Raw genomic sequence first — 21,804 nt, 5'->3', positions numbered from 1 at the left:
CAGGTTAAATAACTTACCCAAGGAGACACAGCACATCAGCAGAGCAGGCTAGAGTCCAGACCGTGTGATCTATGAATTTAATATTATGGCACACATGGGGCTGAGACTTTGACACTCCTTTATACAACTGTGAAAGAGGCACTGCCATGTGAATCGAGTCAAGTTTTCTGAGAGGAGGTTTTTATGAGAAAGGTATCAGAAGAGAAGTGTACTTTAGGAAACTAGAGAGAACAAGAGTTTGGGAAGAATAGCACTACTGTTCCACTTGCTAAATTTTAAGAGATGCAGAATAGCAAGTTAACTATTTTACTTGCTTAAATACTTATCAAATCCAAAACTCTACTTAAATGTTCAAATAGTATGACCCAAAACCAGCTGTGAACTGAGAGTTGCTTCATCCACTTATATTATTTCTAAGTCCTGTAATTCTTCTTTGAAGGTCAGAAGAAATAAGAACCAGTGCAAGAATCCAAACTTTTTCATCAATTTCAACTTTAATAGTGTAATTCCCATTAACAAACTGTCAAAGCATGCTCTTCCTAATTAATCTCCATGTTCTACTGACTACCTAACAAGTCACAATACAGAGAGCAGAGCATAGAAATCAGTGCTTGGCACACAAAATGCTAAATGTGAAGTATTTGGTTACTTTGGTACTCTGTGTACCAGCTGTGGTGAGCTGGATGATACACTGAGTGCTGAGCACTGCTCTCCACTATATTCCACTAAGGATCACAGTCATACACAAAAAGCAGAACAGTCAGTGAGCTGAACAAACAGAGTCATAAAACCAAGAGGTAATCACAGCACTAAGGCCTGCACTTGCAAGTTATCCAGTACAAAAGGAACTGGCACATGCAGTTATTGTTCAGATAGTTTATCAATTTCTACTGAAGACTGGAAGTGACTACAGAGAACACATTTGTTAAGTCAGATAAAGGGGAATTTAAAGACTTCTAACAACTTTGAGAGTACAGCTGTTAAAGGGCTAATTTCTTTTTCATAAGGCCATTTTCATAACCCTCACCCTGGCTCATCTTCCAATACACCACAAATAGGTAACATTCAGCTCTGATTTATGTCTTTCAGAGGGCAAAATTCTCTAGTGAAAGACAAACTGCTAGAAAAGAACCCCCACTTCCCTCCCTCTTTTTGTCTTTCCGGGATGCAAAGAGGAAACATTTTCATGTTAAAGAGTAAAATACTTGTTTTGACATCAGAGGAAATGCAGGTAGATTTTGCAATTTTCAGACTTCAGTAATGAGGCAGCAAAAGTAAATTGAAAGCAGTGCTGGAGATCTACCACAGGTTTATTTTACTAAGTCATGGCTAGAAAGTTATATACTTCTGAACAGCCCAAGAAAAGCTTTCTAGCCGGAGTAGACTACTAAAAGTGCCAAGGAAAAAAGCTTTTGGAAAATACTTTCCTTATACTCCTTGTACACCTTAAGGCTGCAATAAAAGAAGTCTGAACAGAATTCCTCTACTCAGCCTTCAAATATTAACTCAAGTCTTAATTTAACCACAAGGTTTGAAGAACGCTTGCTAAAGCATTTTCATTTGAATTCACCCAGATGGACTGTACAAATGATATGTAACTGAAAACCACACTGACAACGGTGCCCAATTGTGTGAGGGTATTTTTCTTAGAGAGGAATTTGGACATAAGTTATTTCAACTTACAGCTATATATGCTCACATATGCTTAAAAAGAAAAAGAAAAGCATATTGCTCCATTCGTAAATTGGCCGCTTTATCAGTTGTAATGTGTTACTGCAACTAGGAAAGTTGAAAATTAAGTCGTAACTGGGATTTTAAAAATTTGGCTAAGATAAAAGATAAATTTCTGAAAATTACCTCCTTACATTTCTTTCAAATATAACCCTCTTCAGGTGTAATCTCTACCAGAAATTTACAGTTCCTATTTTTCCATTGTTTTGAATAACAGAACTATATATTCCATGTCTCTAATATTTGAAGTGTATTAATAAGCAGACACACAAGAACTGATGATGGTTATGACAATTCTTTCCCTCTCAGATTTACCTCGTGTTCCCTGGTACCTGTAACTGCTGAGGTGCTGATCTGCCCTCCTCGAAGGAACAGGTAAAAAATTCTACCCTAGACTGTTACAAGTTTGCCACTGTTAAGGTTCCTAAATACTCTTAGATTATAAATTAGGGGAGGTGACGTCTGTCAGTTATCTCTGAATGTGGTTTATGACAGGAAGCTTTACACTGACAACAGGACTTTCTGCTGAAGGATATACAGTATAGTACTGGCTTTCTGAGATGGCCTTACTCAACCCTTAAATTTGAGGCATGGCAAAGGTAAAGGTTTTAAAAAAGCACAGAAATCAGGTCATTTAATGCAATTATGAAATAAGATTAGATTGTGAAAACTAGAACCTGTAGCAAAAAAATTCAGGGTACAAGAGGCTAATGGATTTGGCTGCAGGGTCCAAAAAAGGAAAAATATGTATTTGTATGTTAGTCCATTTGCAATCTCCCAAACATGAATAAACACCAACATTCTAACTACTGCTACAAACAAGATAGTGAAAACTCATATATATATATTTAATTTGGTAGCATTCAAATTAGATGGCACTCTTTTGCCCTACAGCATCTTACTGTAAACTGCAATAGAAAAATTTCTGCTAGATTCCCATGATCCCAATTTTCCGTATCTTCAAAATTTACTGCCAGACATTTCTGGATATGTAATTTAATGTACAGTAAGATATGATAACTATGCAATGAAATTTCGTATCAAATGGAAGAAAAAGAGCTAATTTCTCATCTACAGAATACAGGTCCCCACCCCTGAAGTTCAGCAAACAGAAAATCTGTCTCAAGGAAAATGTGCAGCCAGGAGATGCTCACAGAAACCACGTGTATTAGTATTAAATACCAGCTACAGAAAGGAATCAAACCAAAATGAACACCACCACCCCCTCCCCCATGATTATACAGGGAATTTCATGGCATGTCATTACAGGCAGTTCAACTGACCAATGCACTCAGTGATATCTTACCCAGTTATGGAAACAACCACAATTTGTTGGGATTTTTAAAAGCTAATGAGTTGGGCTAATGCATTTTCATTCCAGAAATTAGCTTCCATCCCCACACCCTCCCTGCAAGCACTGTTCACAGAAACATTCAATTCCCTAAGAAAGCAAAAAAAAAATAAAAATAAAAGAACCAAATATTCAGAGAAAGTCACTCAAATAAGTTTGTATGTGTAAATAAAAAGAAAAATCCTCTAAGTAAATGACACGGGAGGCAATAAATTGACACGACAAGCAAATAAAAGGCTAAAGCACTCCAATACCATTGAAACAGTTTTAATGTTGTTGCAATTCCATAATGCAACAATCATCAACTCATGAAAGACCCAATACTTTAGAATTCATTTTAATCATTCCTTTGTACCTATTTTACAAAATAAAGGCAAGGCATATTTAAAATCCCCTTTCCCCTAGATATTATGTGCCTATCTTATTCATGCTTATAAAAATATAAACTTAAAATCCTATGAAATGTTATGTAAGAAAAAAATGTAAAAATATTAACCTCTGCTTCAATGTACAGTTTCCAGAATCTGCCAGAACTGGGGAACTGGGCAACAAGGCGTTCATAGGTCTTCCGTGCTTTGTCTATAGGCTGATTCTAAAAATTGAAAATCAAAACAGCATTTACAATATTATGATTTATGTAAATGAATATGCTGATTTTACTCCAGAACGAAATAGTGTGAGTGGACCATAGATAAGGAAATGTAATCCTATATCACTAAACCTGTGCCTCTCGAATGAGAATGCTCCAAGCGTCAAGGTCATATGGATTTTCTTCTAGTTTCTTTTCAGCTTTCTTCACTTTTTCTGGGACATATTCAGCAGTCTAGAAAAATTAAAAAGAAGACATAAGAGATCACAAGCAGTGTTTGAAAAGTTCTGTCCCACCTACACAGTCATGCTAAAGATAACATTCTCACAGTGTAACACTCCACAGCTCAGCTTTAAGAGGAAGTTTCTAAACTGGAATTCGGCTGGAAAACAAGTTGTCCCAGGAAGATAATGCACACTTAGCACAAGTTCTGCATGTTGTGGACATCAACCAAGATGTTAGACTAAACCAATTCAATGTCTCTAAAACATGAAAACAAATTTGAGTTTGCTGGGATATTTACTGCACTATGAACTTTAAACATTTTTACCAACCTGGAACTTTAAGATGCAAAAAGTAAATTCAGCCCAGTATTTCTATTACAGAGCTCAGGCAAACAAATCCAGTTTATCCAGGAGTCATTCTGCACATGGAGAACAGCTGGTATTTGGTATCACAGTTCAACAAGAAAACCAGGAGATGATGGTTTAGCAGGAACAGATACACACTATCCAAATACAATTTCTTTGCTCACTTTCCAATCTCTTCAATCCTACAGACACCTCCCTGTAGTTTTGGCACTAAAGCCACCTTGTTGTTTTTTTAAAACACTCAGATATTCCTATTAAAGTTTAAAAGCTTTTTTTGAGGCTAAAAGCTTTACCAAATTGCATGCAAACTTGTTAACATAGTTACTTTCAAGCACTTTTGGAAATAACTTGCTTTATTATTTTCAGGGTTTTTTTTTCCTAGATCCAACATTGTTAACACAAAGTAGAATAAAAAATTACTGTGTGAAGATCACGTACAGACATCCTTAAAACAGATGCTTGTTCCAACCCTAAATGAGCTGAAGTTTATTTATTAACCCTGAAATGTTGTTCTGACCAGTACTCCAAACCACTTACTACTACCTTCGAAAACCTGCCTCATTCTTAGGCAGATAACAGCAATACAAAAACCATACCAACTAAATTCTTGCCTTTGTGAGATGTAACAATAGTAATCCTTAAATTGTTACTGTGAGACCTTGCTGGTGAAATTTTACAATTTCACTACATAATTACTGTTAGAATATTCATCTCTAATGTAGAGTGCAGTATGACTGATATATTAAAAAATAAATCTAAAAATTCGCAGAGAATTCTAAAAAAAAAAAAAAAAAAAAAAAAAAAAAATCCAAACCCCTGTCACTTGCTAAAATATTATTTCAAGGAATTTGTTTTAATTCTTAATATTGGGTCTAGGTTCCAGAATGCCAGTATGGGGCAGGCTGGAAGGGATCACAGTGGGTCACCTGGTCCAAGCTCCCTGCCCCAGCAGGTCAAGGCATATTCTGAAGCTGAAAAAAACAAACAGCACAGAGAGAAGCAACACTCCTTTCTCTCAAAGGTGCCATCACTCTTCAGAACAAGAAGCAGAAGGTAACTACACTAGTTCTGAATATTTTTCAGCATTACCAGTTTTTGTGTCAGTCCTACTAGTAGGATACAATTCAAAGCATATCCCTTTAAAGACATTGTTTAATAAAACTACTTATAAAATGGGAAAAAGTTCAAAAAGATTGCAGAACTGTTAAATGGACATGTAGAGGCAGATATGCAATAAAGGGAAAAGAAAAAAAACAGTAGCCTGGGCTTTATAGGTGTTTAAAGACCTTTACTCCTTTTGATTCACTTTTCAAGCAATCCAAGCAATTCTTAACACTAATTAATGCACAGCAGTGTAACTTGGAAGGCAACTATAACTATCAAGTCCCACATTAAACTATTATAAAATTAATTTGATTTAAAAATCAAAGTTGCTCAAAGCTGTCAGCTCTAAAGTAGAACATTTATAAACTGCCATATAAATAGTTTTACACCCCCTTTTGATTCCGTAGTAGTTCAACTGATACAGTCTTAAGATGTAAAACAGTATTAATGAACTAGTGGTTTTATTTCTTCCCAAATGACTTGTATAAACATTATTCAGCTTCCTGAAACAGCACTGAAACTGAAATTTCTGAAGTTTAAACTATTTCTGTAAGCTACCCCTACAGGTGACCCAAAGCTGAAATGTTGTTTATTCAATAAAGCACTAATTCAAATAAATCAACATCAATAGGAAGCACTGCTCCTGACTATAACCACCCCAGTGAAATCTACTTGTCTCAAATAAATTATTCTGGATACATTTAGACAGAAGTACCATTAATGTCTGCTACAACAAAAAGGATCCTACCCTACAAAAAAAAAAACTACAAGGTCCTGCCCTTGGAGGTGTGAGTCAGTAAGTACTGACTTTTAAACAAGGTAAAGTAGAATGGGCCACTTAAGCACTATTATAGCAGTAGTTTAGTTGTATTTCCTCAAATCTTTCCAGGTGACAAAAAAAAAAGCATTTCACTGCAGTGGCAGCTGAGTTAAGACTTCCAGGAATTCGATTCACCTATGCAGATACAGGGTCACATTCAGAAAGGCAGAAACAGCTCAGCAAAAATTAGATGGGGATAAGATGCACAAGCACAGCAATCTTAAATTAATTTTGTGTGTTTGATACATGAATCAATCTGTACAAGAAGCACAATTATTTTACTGGAAAATAAAAACGACTGATTTTCTAAATTGGCAAATAATTGTTTAGCAGCAGCAGATGAAGTTCTCCACTCAGTTATACAGGAAAAATTATAGGCACCCCACAGAACTGAAAATAACTCTATGATGATCACAGTTTTAAACTGGGCTGCCTGGACTTGCTTGTGACCTTAGGTCACAGAGAAGAAAACACTCAACTTCTCAAAGCCAGTGAGAACTCTCTCTCTGTCCCTCTCCACCTCCAGCACTGACCAAAGCCATCCACATCTCAGGGACACGCTGCACTGCACGTCAATCCATGTCCTGAGCACAAACAAGGCCTCACTGCATTTGCACAAATAACCACTCCTAATACTCTGCAGGAACCAACACTTAGGATTTTCTGACCATTTTGCCAGAACTGGGTGTGTGAACAAACACCCATTGTGAGGACTAACATCTACTGCAAGCACACAGCAAAATGGAACCACAAGTTTGACTTTTAACCCAACTCAGCCACAGCCAGGAAGACATGTGATCCTAGTTTTGAGAACTTTATGTTACCTGCAATTTGTGCTTACAGCTGCTGCTATCACAGTTCAAGGGCATACAGCTTCTGATTATGTTTTTCTCTCTATGTGAACATAGAATTCTTGGGTGTTCAGTGCCATTATCCTGCCCCTAGATAAGCATTTCCAGGTAAGCTCATCCTGTAGCACATCAGTTCAGGCAGTTAAATCAGCAGAAAAATAATCTTGTTAGAAAAGTGATTAACTTCCTAGTGGTTCAACACCCTGGTTTCAGGACCAGATGCAGCAAAACCATTCAAGACTCTAGCAGCCCCAACTTAGACCAGGTTGAATACCACCAAACTGAACCTAATCAGACACTGCCTTTAACTTTCCTTTACTACCTGAAAAAAATACTGCACACAGACTGTAAAAACACTTTTTTTCCTCTGCTTTTGTTAACTATGTTCAGCAGACCTCCACATCATCCTGATCCTATCCCATGAACAACTCTTTCAAAGTCATGGAATTATTTTAGCACTTAGGGTTTTCTACAGATTATTACCATGTAGTCCAGTTCACAATTACCTTTTTATTATTTATACACTGACAAATAGCAACAGATTTGAAGTTTCACAGACACTAGAAGTATAAAAAGATCTTTCCAAAATCTGAAGAGACCTAAACCCAAGTTTTCCAGGAAGGGATCTAGCAGCTCCTTCCTGGAAAACAGATCAACTAGACAAAATCCAATTCTGAATTCATAAAGAATGCCTGAGGGAACAAAATCAGAGGAACTAAAGTTCACTTTTAGAATTTGCTTATTTATCAATCACCACCAAGGGAATATTCTTGGTTTATACCATATTCCTAAAATAAACAGTTTCATCAGGTCTCTTGAATGAATCTTCATGATGCCAAAGTGTCTAAGAAAATACCTAAACACCTATAAATTATTTGCAAGACTAAATACATCCAATTGTTTAAGGCATCCTTCTGTTTCCACAAAAGGATCCTCTGCAGTGAAAAGGAAATGTGTTTAAAACACCTGCTATATCCATGAAGTGGCCAGCTCAAGATGCTTTAGAAACTACCACTAATTATGAAATAAGAACTTCTACAAACCAAAGAAGATTTTTCTTGCAGGATTATATGGGTTTAACATCACAGGAGGAGCTGTTGTATACAAAAAGGCAGGAATTTTAATGGCTACTTTAGGCAAATTGCTTTCATGTCCAAAAAGAGGTTTCTGGCTGTTAAGACAGAAGCCAGTTTGCTGGTTTTGGCTGGGTATTGCACACTTTAGCACAGCCTGGCCTGTAACAGACCCAATGAATGAAATTTCAAATATATTAATATGCAAATTAATAAGCAATATTAGTTGTCCAGTTTGCTAAATTTACAGGTTGGTTTAGTCTAAGGATTTCTTCCCCTAAAGTTTATTTAAAGCTGCATGTGCAGAGAAAAACAAGTTTTACAATCCTTTCCTCAGCAACACATCCCTTTCCTGGGGGAACTGCAGTTTCAGCTTATCAAAGCTTGCACTTGCTTAAATGTTTCTAATGCCATGACTACTTCACTTCACTTCACTACTTCACTTCAACTGTGAACAGCCTTGAAAAAATTGTGTCCTTTAAGACTGGATCACCAGGAGAAGGCATAGCCCAGCAAATTAATCTTGACCAAAAAAAGTTCCTTTTGCAAGTACTACCCCATCCCAACATAATGTGAGCTCAAAACTCCAGATAAATTGAAAGTTTTAGATTAGTAATGACTACCATTCTTTCCTCATAGGACTGTTTCCCAAATGTTGGACTGATACATTTTTCACCTGAACTTCTTACTGGCATACCTGGAACATACTGACTCTGGAAATACACCCAAGTTATGATTTATTTACAACTGTGTAAAAATTGTCATTACATCACTGCATTACAAACTCAGGAGCTTTCCTTCACCAACACTTGTACTTATTCTGTCTACTCTTAAAGAGGTTTCTCTAAAATGCCTCTTCCTGTGATGTTAAACCCACACAATCCTGCAAGAAAAATCTTTCAGCACGCATTCAGTGACATCTATTTTTAAAATACTAAGCTGTAGTTAACTACAACATTTACTATTGTCTTTAGCATGCAGAAACTTTCATGATGTACCACATCAAACAGACACAAGACAAAGAGAGGAAGGAATCAAAAGGGACAAAAGTACCATCAAGAAACCAGAACAAACTGGTTTTGAGGGATTTTCTATAGTCACAGAGGCAACACAGACATCTTTTTTCCCACAGCTTAGTCTTAGACCAGATCCATATTCATGTAACATAAAAAATGCATCACAGACTGGGGTATATATCTTAGAAACACTAACTGGGAGTGTGAAATGCATGTTCTAACCTTAAAAGATTGGAAGGCACTAATGCAGGGGCAAAGCAAATGTTATGTGATCTTCAGATGAAGTTGATGCCTGGCAAGTATTTATGAAGTGTGGGGAAAAAAGTGGGGAATTTAGGTTTTGTTAGTAAGCACGTGAAACAAGCAGCATGACTGAAATGAATCTAGATGTGTACATAAAACACCACAAAAATGTCAAGACATCCATAGGTGCAAGCATGGGCTCTCTATAACCCTGACACATCAGGCTGGGAAGAGCCTGTCACGGAATTTTCTGGCAAACATTGGCAGATGCAGCAGCCTTGCAGTCTACAAAAGTGCATTTCTATGACACACACAGGGCTGGGTGTTTAGTATTCCAGAAACTGACCCTGGAAATTCTGGTTGGCTAAACATCAGGCAGGCCTCACCAGAAGTGTGGCAGGGCCTGACAGATTTTAAGTCCTCACATGATTCAACTGGTTCTTCAGGACTAATTTGGGCCCAGCACAGTTAACACAGAGCAAGAATTTAACACATACTCCAAGAATTGTGGCTGCATTGTATTTCTTTGTCCTTCTGCTCCAGTCTGTTCTACAATAACATAATGAGAAGACAACCTACATAGCATTAGGCTCCTGATCCACTCAGTCAAGCAGCCCAAAAATTCCTGGAGCTAAGCTTGGCCTAAAGGTGGTAAAGCCACGTTTCAACTGCACTGCACCTGGTACAATAAAGCCTCCTAAAGCCCACCTATGTCTTAAACCTTCCATTCCCTTTTTCCCTCCCTCTCTTCCTACAATCAGCATTCCACACTGTTCTTCTTTCCTACACCAGCACAGCTCTGTACTTGCTGCAGACAGCATGGAAATTTATTATTCACCTGGCTGCTTTCTGGCAGTGCCTTCCAAAAGCTGGCATCTGGGAATCAAGATGCACAACTCCCTGCCTGAGAGTGGGCTCTGCCTTCTCAAAGTTTTCTCACTCTCGCATTTTTACATTTTATGCACAGCACAGATGCAAATTAACTGTGCAGTCCCCATTTCATACTGCTCCATGTAGGGCACCCCAATCTCAGAGCTGGGAGCTGCAGATGACACCTGAAAAAGGAAGGCAGCTGCAATCCCACCTCTGCCCAGCCTCAGTTTCCTACAGCAAGGCACCTTTAGAACCCTCAGAACCCTGTGCATGGAAGCTCGAGGCCTTGCAGCCAGCACTAGGCTGGTCTAGAGCAGCTGCAGTGTGGGTGCCCCAACCACCAGGCTCTGCCCCTCCAGGGACACTGGATTTGGATCCCTCAAGCCATGGCAGGCCACAGCCAGGCTCCCTGCAGGGACTGAGAGGGAGCCTCTGTGCTGAAAACCCCATGGCAGTGCTGCTAAAGGCACTGGGATCTGGATGTGGCCTGTCAGAAACACAAGGGCTGGCAGGTGAAGAAAACTGATGGAAGGGAGGTAACTGACCATAACAAAATGAGAGACTTGTAGGAAATCAGAAACCAGAAGCCTTCATCAGGAGGATGGAGCAGTCAGTATAAATAAAAAAAAAAATTAACCCAACCTATGAGAGCTGTTTTTTAATCTGAAGTGCATCCAATATGAACACAGAAATAATAATGGGCAAAAAAAGGAACCTTAGTATGGCCCAAAGGCCAAGTCACAGGTTAGACTGCATGCTTCACACAGGCTGCAAATAACACTTTACAGGTTTGGGAATGCTAAACCCTTGAGACATGGCATAGCAGTACTACACCTGCCACTTTTATGCAGTATACAGACAGTAACTAAACCTTTTGCTTATCAAATTCTCCCTTGTAAAAGAAAATAAAGCCTAAAGTCAGCATGGTTGAAGTTAAATAGTAACAATAGAAACACACATGCTCTTTTAGCAAACAGCTTAATTAAGGTATGAAACATCAAGGCATTCTTGAAAACACACTGGAGTGGGGAGATGAAATGTGGAACATGCCACACACCAGAGTTAACACAATTTGGCACATTCTCACTTCTCTGCAGCCATCCATCTCGTGATGAAGGGAACCATTCTGAAGAATGCCCAGACATACTCCAAGGACACTGACCAGCCTGAGCAACCTGGAGCACACAGGGAATTTTGGGACATTATCCTAACGAGGCAGAAACGGAGTATTTTACCCTCTGAGCACCACATTTCCTATACCCACCCCATCCACCAAAACAGTGATCTTATGAAACTTACACACCAGCCTTTAGGGGGAGTACAGGCCCAGATATACAGAAATTCACCTGTTTTGTAAGAAACTAATATTCTAAGAAAAAAAAAAGCCACTTCAAGAAGTCCTAAGGCATCAGCCTGATGAAAAGTATTTCTAAAGGCTACACTGGCCACTAAGACACTTGACTGTTATTGATAACTCTTCCCTCGATCAGGAATTTTCATTCCTGAAAAATTAACACCGATTTTAAACTACTAAAAAAGCCATTTTGGAGAAACTCTGCCAGTAAATTGGAAATCGTTCACAGTAAGACCAGGTTAAGGAAGTGGACGTACAACACTCTCTATACCTCCCTATAAATTAAGAGTTAGGGTAAATACAGACTTCAGCCTAATTAAAAAAAAAAAACAAACCAACTAAACTAAAACCAAGCCAAACTCCGGTTACACAGGAACGCCTCCAGGTGGGTTTTGAACGCGTCCAGAGAGGGAAACTCCGGGCAGCCGTTCCCGTGCTCTGCCACCCCGAACGTGCAGTTCTTCCTCATGCTGAGCTGGCACTTCTTGGGTTTTAGTTCAGCTCCCTACCAAACGGAATGAACGCCGAGCTACAAAGAAAACCCTCTGTCAAGTAAAAGCGTGTTTATCGTTTGCAGTTGAAGGGTTAAGCGTGTTTTTACAATGCTTTATTCTGGAGGCAGGTGGTGCCAGTCGGAGAGGCCTTCTCCATTAAACGCCTGGGTTCAGCCAACGCTCATTTTACATAACACCGCAAACTGCCGCTGTAAACAGCCTGGCCGGGCTGCAGTTTTCTTCAGCGACCACGACCGAGGAGCTCGCCGGGGCGCCCATTGTCCAGCTCACTGAGCCGGGGAGGCGAGGCCCGAGAGCCGGAGCTCCCCCGGCCAGGCCCGGCTCCGCTCCCCGCTCGCCAGCGGGGCACACGGAGCTCCTTCCGACGGACGGCAGGGCAGGGGAGCCCCGGCCGGGCTCAGGGCCCGGGGCAGGGCCGCGCTCCGCTCGGCCCCGCCGCACGCCCGCCCTCGCCGAGCCCACACCGCACCGCTCCCTCAGGGCGCGGCCTGCGCTCACCGGGCCCCCGCTCACCTGGTCGCCGGCGGTTCCCTCTCCGGACATGGCGCGTTCAAACCGGGCTGGGGCGCGGGGCCCCGAGCGGGTTGAAGCTGCTTTAAAGCGCTCCTCCTGCCGCAGCCGCCGCGCCCGGAGAGCGGCAGCGAGAGAGCGGCAAAATGGCGGCGGCACCTCCGGCCCGGGGGCGGGGGAGCGGGGCTGGCGGGAGGAAGTGCGTCATCGCGGCGCGCGGGGGCGGCCGGAAGGGGCGGGGCGGGGCGCTGAGGGCGGGAGGCCGCGCCGGGGAGGCGCTTCCTCTCCCTGCTCCTTTTCCTCTCCCCGCTCCTTTTCCTCTCCTTTTTCCTGCCTTTTCCCTGTCCCTTCCTTCCTTTTCCGTGCCGTGGAGGCAGAGCTGGCTCCTCAGAGCCGCTCCTGCCCCACACGGGCAGGATGGAGCCGCGATGCCCGGCCCGCTCCTGAGGGTGGCCCCGGGAGCCGCTGCAGCCGCGCTCGTGGCACCCGCGAGAGGGACGGAGGGAACGGGGGGAGTCCGGTGACTTCCAGCGGCTCTTTGCCTGCGCTGGGGCAGCGCCAGCGGTGCCTCAGGGCCGTCCCTTCCACCTCACAAGAGCTCTCGCTAATCGAGGCAAGTTCAAAACACGGGCTGAGATCGCGGTCACAAAAGGGCGCAGGAGGCAGCTCCCCCTAAAGCTGCTTGATTTTGTTTACGAAATACCCAACCAGTCTGTTGTGAGGAAAGGACCTTGAATCAGCCCCTGCAGGGAAACTGCTGTATGAAAAAAAAAAAATCTGGGAGGAGGCTTGGTGGATACCAAGGTGATTTTGCTGCCTTCCCAAGAGCAGTGTAGGTGTTCTTAAAATTGTGTAATACAGAAATACATGAAGGAACTGGGTGTTAGTACTGGGCTTTCCTTTCTGCCTCATCTTCCTGAAGTCGCTGTCTTAAACCACAGAAATGTGTGGAGATGGGACATAAGGAAAACACGACATGAAGCTTCACCTGGGAAAAAGAAAGGGAGCAGAGAGTGAAGAGTTACTTGACTAATTGTGCAGTAACATTTCTCAGAATTTTGATTCTTCAAAAGTGAAATACAAACATGTCTTGGCAGATAAGCTGTCCTGTCCTTGGAGAACAGGGACTTTGTGGTTTGAGCCTACTTTGTTGCAATTATTTGAGAAATAAATACAATTCCTTTTCGAAAACCCTGCAATTTTCCAAGTTCATTCTTGTAATGTTTTTCCACTTCCTATACAGGAACTAATTCCTTCAAATTAATTGCTTGAAGCAATGCTGGTGAAACTTCTAATTAGACAATGCTTGTGTTATTCCAGGCCTGCAGAGTGTCAGCTGCCTCCCTGGCCTGGCTGAATTTCTTTTTTTCTGGTTCTCCAGGTTTCTATTTTGCTGTGAATGTCAGGGCCTGGCTGCTTGGAAGGGCTGCACTGCAATTTCAGGCTGGTTTGTGATATCAGGGCAGGAGGATATTGTTAATGCCTGCTGTGCTGTAGTGATTCATGCTTAGCTCAGTCATTGATGTGGAACTTAATGAAATAACAAGGAAACCCTGTGGCTTACACTGCTCTGGGAGGGAATCAAAAATCTGAAGCTGCTCAGGAATTAAAGACTACTGTACCTACAGGTCAGTGGGACTTGGAGCTGGGAGAAAATGAGAACCCAAATAGATGTTGAACCTTAAAGGCTGCCAGGCCAGGGTCTTGGCAAACTGTAAGCAAAGCAAATTTGAAAGGAAGCTGCTTTCACAGAGTTGGGGCAGTGGTTATCCAACATACCTGTCCCCCAAGGCATTTTAGCAGCTTATTTTTAATGCTAGTTATGAAATCATGGGTTTTGTGCAACAATAACTGCTAAAAACGTTGTTTGCAACCTTATTCTCAGAAGGATTCAATCACAGATGTAATTATTATGTTGATTGTGTCTGCTCAGTGCTGGAGACAGTTTAAGGCCCTCAGATCTGAGCTGCCCTGTTAAATCTCTGTGTCAGTGCTGAATCTCACCAGAGTGCAGAGGATGCTGAAGATTGTCCTCCCCACCGTGTCACCAGTGTCACCACGCTTGTTGGAGGCTGTGGGCTGTCTCCCCTCTGAGATGGATTTCAGACACAGGGTATAAAGGTAAGGACCTGAAAACTGAGAGACCCCATCCTGCTCTTGGCCAGGGGCGTGGTGGGGCCTGGTGTTTCCTCAGCTGACACTTCTGCAGTGCCTGGGTCCCCTACAGAATCCATAATCCTCCCTTTTGTATTTCTAAATTAACAACACTGTGGAGAGGCTGTGAACTAAAAAAGAGAAAGCAGCCTAAATTTACATTCTCATAGCTCATAATTAAGAATGAAGCTCATCCTTCTGCCACATTGGTGTTGCTCCCCATTTGACATCCAGTGAGCTGTGTCTCACTAATCAGGTCTCCCTAATTACCATCGATGGCAAACATGAGGGAGGAAGCAAAACCCAAACAGGCTTTGCTGAGTTTGTTTTCTTGGGCTCTGCACTGGCACTGCTGGAGTTTGTAGTCAAGAGGGAAGGAAGCATCTGGGGGGATTTGGGTGGTGAGGAGGAGAAGGCAGAAATAGGATTGAAAAGACCTTAGAAATTTAGTGTATAAGCAGGAAACAAAGCTGGATGGACAGTGAACAGCTAGGGTAATGAATAAAGAATAATTACAGCAGATTACATAGTTGCAGTAATGTATTTTAATAGTGTAATAAAATGTTCAGGATTGAATTCTAGCCTCTCAACATCAATTCATTTGCTTCAATTGTCTACCACTTAATGCTACTTATTACAGTATTGCCTCATTTATTTTTGTAAGCAGCTTTTTCAGTTTTCTAGGGAAAGTATAAATAATCATCATGTCAACCAAACAAGCTTGTTATAAATCTTGTTCTGTTTTCAATGCAGAATTCTTTCCCAGTGCAAGTGGTTGTTGCCTTCCTATAACACTTCTTGTTTTTGTGGATAATTATTAGTATTCATCAATGTTTATTTATATTGCCTTGTGGATTCTTTGAAAAATTTACCATAATGAAATGAAATCTGAAGCTGGATCTCTCTCTCTCTGGTCAAAGCTGTATTTTAAGGATGAAACATGCAGTGAACATAGTGCAGTAAATTGTTTAAGCCAACAACTGGGTATCCTCAGGGGCAGGGTCACACTGTTTTTTCCCCTTGAGATTTGTGGTCAGATATTTATGGATGTACCCTTTATAGTGTACATAGAGTGGGTCTAACATGTCCCGAATGCTTTGGGTGTAAGTCTGGGAGCAGATCAGCTCCCCAAGATGGGCACAGTCAGCCCCACATGTCCATTCCTCTGGCATTCCTGCCTGCCCACTGCCAGGCTGCAACACAGTCCAAGGCTCTGAAAATCACAGAGAGGCCGAGACCCACCAGCTCTGCCTGGGCAAAATTTCTGGGCAGAAAAAGAGTAGAAATCTAGGAAACTTCAAATTACACAACAAAGTTGAAAAAACCAACACACAGAACACCTCGGACCAAAACAAAAAAAAAACCCACCAAGCCAATAGCAACAACAACAAAAGAAAACCAACTGAAAAATGCTATTCTGGATGAAAGTGGAGTCCAAATGAAGCCTTGCAGCTGGAGGGAGAGAGATGAGGTAATGTATACAAATAACAGCACAGTTCACCGATTGCAATGTTCTCAAATTTTTGCGTGTTTGTAACCTAAGTATTTCTGAAGTCGTTAAAATGCTCCTAACGACCACTAGCATGCCCGCATGTGTTCCTGTGGCTCGTCGCTGTCGGGCTGTGCCCGCTGGGTGTCCCCGGCGCTGTGACTCACCCGGGAGGTGGCAGACAAACACCGCCGCGGCTCGGCTGGAAGCGGAGCGAGGGGACGAGCTGCACGTACCTGGCAGCCGCCCAGCAGGGAGATGGCACGGCACCAACTCAGGGGGCTTTATGTCTGGATTACAGGATTTTTTTTCCTGCCACATTGCTGTTGGACATCACGAGTGTCTTTCTGTGAATCCTGCTGTCGAGTCACGGCTTGCAAAGATGAATTATTTTTAAAGTATTTTAACTTTACCTTCTTTTAGGAAGAAGTCACGCGCATTTTGGGTGTAAGGGTTTTAACAGTTAATAAGAAGGGCAGAAAGTAGGAGCATATGGAAGGAAAATAGAGTCGTCAAGGGATGATTGGAAATCAAAGAGGGAACTTTCCAGTAGGCAGCACAGAGTTCATCCAACAAATAAAAGGGAGAACAAAATGAGGTGGGGCAGAACATACTTACTTGTAATTGGCTTTATGCTTTTGCATACCAGTATTTAGCCTCAGGTGTTTTCTAGTGTATGCTTGCTTACTCTAGTTGCAGATACACAGACAAAGCCCCGTAAAAAAACATAGTGGTGATTGCAGTTTCTTCTCCCTTTAAGCCAGTGATACAAAATATAATGTTCATTGTGATCAGTGGATATAGTACTGTAGTGCTTCCAAAAAATGCTAGTGATTAACAATAAATAATTGACTATCTAAGCATATTGTTGCTTGCACTCAAATGCCTTCTACTTAGGTGAATAATCCAATCATCATAAGATGATGTGTAAGAGTGAGTTTATTAGACATTACATGCTGTTCATTTTCATAACGTACTGGAGAACATGAACACAGAACATCACAGGTTTCCACCTCAGGGTGTTTTGGGCAGAACTCTTGTTTTCTTAAACACAAGTTGTCCACGGCTAGGAAGCTCACCCTGCCCACATAAATCCTACGGATGCAAGCACTGTGTTTGTGGAGCCTGGAGAAACAGGAAAGGTGGAACTGGCCACCCGGTCCACCTGTAATGGGGGTGGGGAGGTTGCTATGCAACTTTAGTGTTTGATGTTTTGCTTGAAAGCTCAGCTCCAGGAAACAAGTGTTTACATAAGAATCTTTCTTTCTTTCTTCTAAGTTTGTTTCCTTCTAGTATGAAACAAAGCTTGTTTGTGTGATTCAAGTACATCGCAAGCTCCCAGAAACTTAGAAGCAATGTGAAAGAAACCAAAGTTTGGGATTGTTTCAATCTCCTTATTTTAGGCAAACTTGATTTACAAATCCTGGAAATCCAGTCTAATGGAATAGTAACCACCTGCTCCTCCTGCATTCACGGTGTACAGCTTGATCCACAAGATACCCCTTGCTTCAGTTCACCTTCAAAATCCATGGTGACTGTGCTGTGTGTCCCACCTTAAGCTACATTTCTGTCTCTAATGAGGCTATTATTGCTATCAAAGCTAATTTTGAAGAAATGACTGATGTTCCTGACCTCTGTGTGAATCTCCAGCACTGCTGATGTCACCTCGTCCAGACCTGCACGCTGCACATGAAATCCCAGCCCCCTACGAGTTTACCCCTGTGTGAATTTACCTTGACAGATTGCATGCACTTTGAATTAAGGACTGTGTTTTCATATTTATCTCTAAAGCATCTGGGTACCATGGTGATCATACCAGACAAGCAGACAGATACACTCGTGCTTAATGGTAACTGCAGTGCTGGGGCCCTTTCCTGTAGGAAGCTGGGATTCATGTTAGCAGAGCTGTCTTCTGTAGTTAAACCAGTGATTCCAAGTTTTCTTGTGTGCCATTCTTTAGTAAATTAATAAGGGCACAAAGCTAAGGAGGTGCTTTTATGTTCTCTTTATTAGCCAAGCTTATACTGCATTTGAACCTGTAATGATACCTCAGCCCAATCACCACATGCTATAGTAGAATTTGCTTTGTTGGTATATTTCTGAAATAGTAAAACACTGCATTTTGAAATCTCATTTAAGAGAAATGTCTCAGCCTAAATATAAGAAAAAGCACCCTTCAGGTCAACAGTCTGAAAAGTATTGCCTCTTCCAGGCAGCTCTAATTATATATTGATTGTACTTAAATCTTGCATTACAGTTCATTTCATGTTACATGTGTGCATTTGTTATTTTTTTCCTCGTGTTGTTTTGACAGTTTTTAAATAATAATACATGGGTACGTTTTTACTCTGGAACAGCCATTTCATTTTATTAGCATACAGAGGGCAATGAGGCAGAAAAGGCAATGTAATGCGTATATATTAGTTAGTACTTGTTCCACGTAGCATCTTTCCAAAGACTAGGGACAATTCCTGGGGAAATGACTCAAAATGTAATGATCCTGCAGTGATTTAACATGAAAAAATGAGGTGCCTTGGATTTTTATTATATTTGTTTGCTCCTTGACCAGAAATGATGTGTCTATTTCTCATCATTCAGGCTTTCTGTTGTCACTCTTGTTGCAGTCATTTGTCTTGGTTTTGTTCCTTGGAGCAAAGAACTATAGCTGCTATATATCAGAAGTATGCATCCCATATATGAAAAACAGATTTTCAATGTAAATTTGGTTGAAAATGAATGAATCCTACAACTTTGATTTCCCCCCCCCCCCCTTTCTCCCCCCCTGTAATTTGTTAGAAACCATGAGCACAGAAGGATGTGTATATCCCAGCACAGTTTGGAAGTGCCATCCACTCAGACATGACAGTAGGTTTGGGAACACTGTCAACACTAATTACCTTGTAAATCCAGGCACCCATTGCAACGACTGCACATTTCCCAGTTACAAACATATTGCCAGGAGATTTGAGCCAATAAGCAGCAATTGTTCTCACAGAATGGGAGAAACAGGGCTCTGGGCTGTAGTTTGGATGCTGAAAGGACCAGGGCACTTTCTATGGAAGGCTCTGGCTCCCAGATGTGCTTTCTGCAGAGTGCGCTCCCGTTCATGGGGAGCAGAACCAGGGCAGTCCATGGGCTGTGCCAGTGCAGTCTGACAAAGTTGCTGCTGATGCTTTTGTGCAGCTTCTGAAGCTGCCATTGCTGTCTCCTCGCAGAAATGCTGCGTGTCTAAAGCGTGTCTCCCTTCTAGTTAGGGAGAACAGTATCCGTTCCTATGTGACAACTACGCTACTATTAAGAAATTCTTTTCAGGAGCTTCCTGATGAATAAAGAAGTTATTCCTTAATTTCTTGAGGGTGCAGTCAAGAAATAACCATCTGCTGCAGTCCTGTGTGAGCAGGAATTCTTGGAATACAGAGCCAGGCTGCTGTTCGTGTGTGTGCTGGTGAGATCGGGGCTGTGGAAAGCAGCACCAGTGGTGTGGTGTTATGGAGGGATGTTCGAGTGGTGGTGAAAAATGTTCAGATAATGAAGACAATGTTATGGCTGTATGGTGAGTGGATGACTGGGCGTATGTGATAGACTGAAGGATAGAATCTTTCCAACAATTCAATATCTATACATAAAACCACACAACAATTACAAAAAAAATGACCAAACTCAAAATTAAAAAAAAAAAAATTAAATAATCTGTTTAGTTAACTAAACCTTACACCATTATAAAAAAAAAACTTTAAAAAATAAACCATAATTATCGTAATATTTATGCCTCATCTACTTCAATTTACAGCTTGGTTCAGATAATGAAGACAATGTTAAGGCAGTATGATAAGTGAACTGATGACTGTGCGTGATAGACTGGAGGATGGCACTGTGATAGCGTCTTGTGAGTTATTTGCTCATCAAAGGATGTAATTGTGTTTAGAAATGGAAAGGCAGCAGGTTTGGCTGGTTGTGTGCAGTACTTACAGGACTGAGTGCATTGTGTGCGTTATCTAGCTCGATGTGCTTTTCTCCAGCCCTATCTCTGTCCTCTCTCTGCCTTTTGTTTCAGCCTTTGCTGTGTGACTCATCTTCATCATACGCATTTGCTACAATTATCTGCTGGGTTTCGTAATGAATCCCACTCCTTCCTTTTGCTGCTCTTCTTTTCAAGCTGGCTTTGAGAATTCATGTTTATAAATTCACAAGGTTTTTTGGGGTTTTTTTTTTTTTTGTTTTTCTCACAGGAGGAACTAGTTACCAGCGTTGAAGAACCATGCCTAAACCTATCTTTTATTTAATGAACAAATTCAAGTCTGTAAGGAAAAGCACTGCTGTATGCACCAGAAAAGGGAGAACACTGTGAGAAATGTTAATACTGAACAGTAATGAAGAAAAATGCCACGGTTTAAAATACAGTGCTAAATGACCCTTACAACTATGATAAATTTCAAACACATATCTACTCACATTTTCAAAGGCTTCAGAAGAATACTGTGGATTAAAAACTGTTAATGATTGCTTTATCCCTCTCTTTTGTACTTAAAAGCAGGAGCAGCTGTCACCAGCACTCACACAGAACCACTGATAGCTGAAAGAATTAACTGCTTAGATGAAATACATTTAAAGTGTCTCTACAGCTTTTTAAAATGCCTATGTCTATGTGCATACATTAAATTGAGTAAACAGTTTCTCTCTCCCAGCTGAATTTCATTTGTTCTGAGTTTTGCCTTTAACTCCTCTTAAAAAGGAGGACACCCAGCACACGATGGTAACAGCATGGACAAAGGCATTTATAAACCCCAGACATAAGGTGTCTGTGTGGAAAGGCAATTTCAGTCCTGCATCTGGAAGTTCTGGGGTTTTTTTCTTCTAAAAATCAGTTTAAAATATTTCATATTATCAAAATACATTTTAGCTAAGAATGGCCTCAGGAGCTATTTTTTTGGTGCTCTTGCTTCTGTGTACTCAGGGCATTGCTTATACATTTTTCTCATATCTTGGTTGCTTGACATAGGGTTCTAGAACACAAACTGAATTGTCACCAAATGTGGGCCAAAAACTACATTTGGGGTGATAGAGTGTGTTGTCTGAGAGCCATCTGACAGAGCTTTCTGGTAGCATTGCCATCTATTTCAGTAAAACATCCCAGTGACACAGAGCAACAAATGACTGAGAAATTCCAGCAATGTAAGAAAGAGGAATGAAAAACAAGCAACTATCTTGAGATAAACTATTTATCTTTTATTTTTGTGACTTCAGAAAAAATATTATTCATAATGATTATCTGACTATATAGGATTCAATTCAATCAATTTGTTTTATATTTTAGAAGTATTTTGAATAAATGTAGTTTCCCATTGTAAGCTGAGAATAAAAGGGCAAGTAAATACCTTAGGCACTTGCAAAATGACAAAATTCAGAGAAACATTTGTGTTACTATGTTGTGATCATATTTGAAACAATATTTAGAATGCAGTGTCAAAATGTATAAGAATTAAGCCTGCTATAGACTAAAACAGATACCCAAAGCTTGAAGGGGATAGATAGAGTAAGAGA

The 21,804-nt window shown here is 41.0% G+C and overlaps 2 protein-coding genes across 2 annotated transcripts in view; one reads left to right on the top strand and one right to left on the bottom strand.

Moving 5' to 3' along the window:
• CSTF3 (cleavage stimulation factor subunit 3) overlaps nucleotides 1–12,901 on the bottom strand; it is a 47,929-nt gene extending 35,028 nt beyond the window's left edge. The window contains exons 1-3 of the mRNA XM_053981150.1: nucleotides 12,624–12,901; nucleotides 3,804–3,905; nucleotides 3,579–3,674 (exon numbers count right to left, since the gene is read on the bottom strand). Coding sequence (XP_053837125.1) covers nucleotides 3,579–3,674; nucleotides 3,804–3,905; nucleotides 12,624–12,653 — 228 coding nt within the window. The 5' untranslated portion in view covers nucleotides 12,654–12,901. The remainder of the gene's footprint in view (nucleotides 1–3,578; nucleotides 3,675–3,803; nucleotides 3,906–12,623) is intronic.
• LOC128809058 (uncharacterized) lies at nucleotides 12,652–20,935 on the top strand. The gene is made up of 3 exons (XM_053980753.1): nucleotides 12,652–13,233; nucleotides 14,554–14,741; nucleotides 20,493–20,935. The coding sequence occupies exons 1-2, from the start codon at nucleotides 12,652–12,654 to the stop codon at nucleotides 14,596–14,598; spliced, it is 627 nt and encodes a 208-aa protein (XP_053836728.1). The 3' UTR covers nucleotides 14,599–14,741; nucleotides 20,493–20,935.
• Nucleotides 20,936–21,804: the final 869 nt, after the last annotated feature.

This window comes from Vidua macroura, chromosome 6 (genome assembly GCF_024509145.1).
Source record: "Vidua macroura isolate BioBank_ID:100142 chromosome 6, ASM2450914v1, whole genome shotgun sequence".
Lineage (NCBI taxonomy): Eukaryota > Metazoa > Chordata > Aves > Passeriformes > Viduidae > Vidua > Vidua macroura.
The sequence above is the reverse complement of the archived record's forward strand: the minus strand, read 5'-3'. Positions and strand labels throughout refer to the sequence as shown.

Excerpts from the sequence above, each read along its gene's own strand:
- LOC128809058 (XM_053980753.1), top strand. The coding sequence starts at position 12,652 with ATGGCGCGTTCAAACCGGGCTGGGGCGCGGGGCCCCGAGCGGGTTGAA. Across the intron at positions 13,234-14,553 it reads AAGAGCTCTCGCTAATCGAG|TGCTGGAGACAGTTTAAGGC; the intron begins GCAAGTTCAAAA and ends GTGTCTGCTCAG.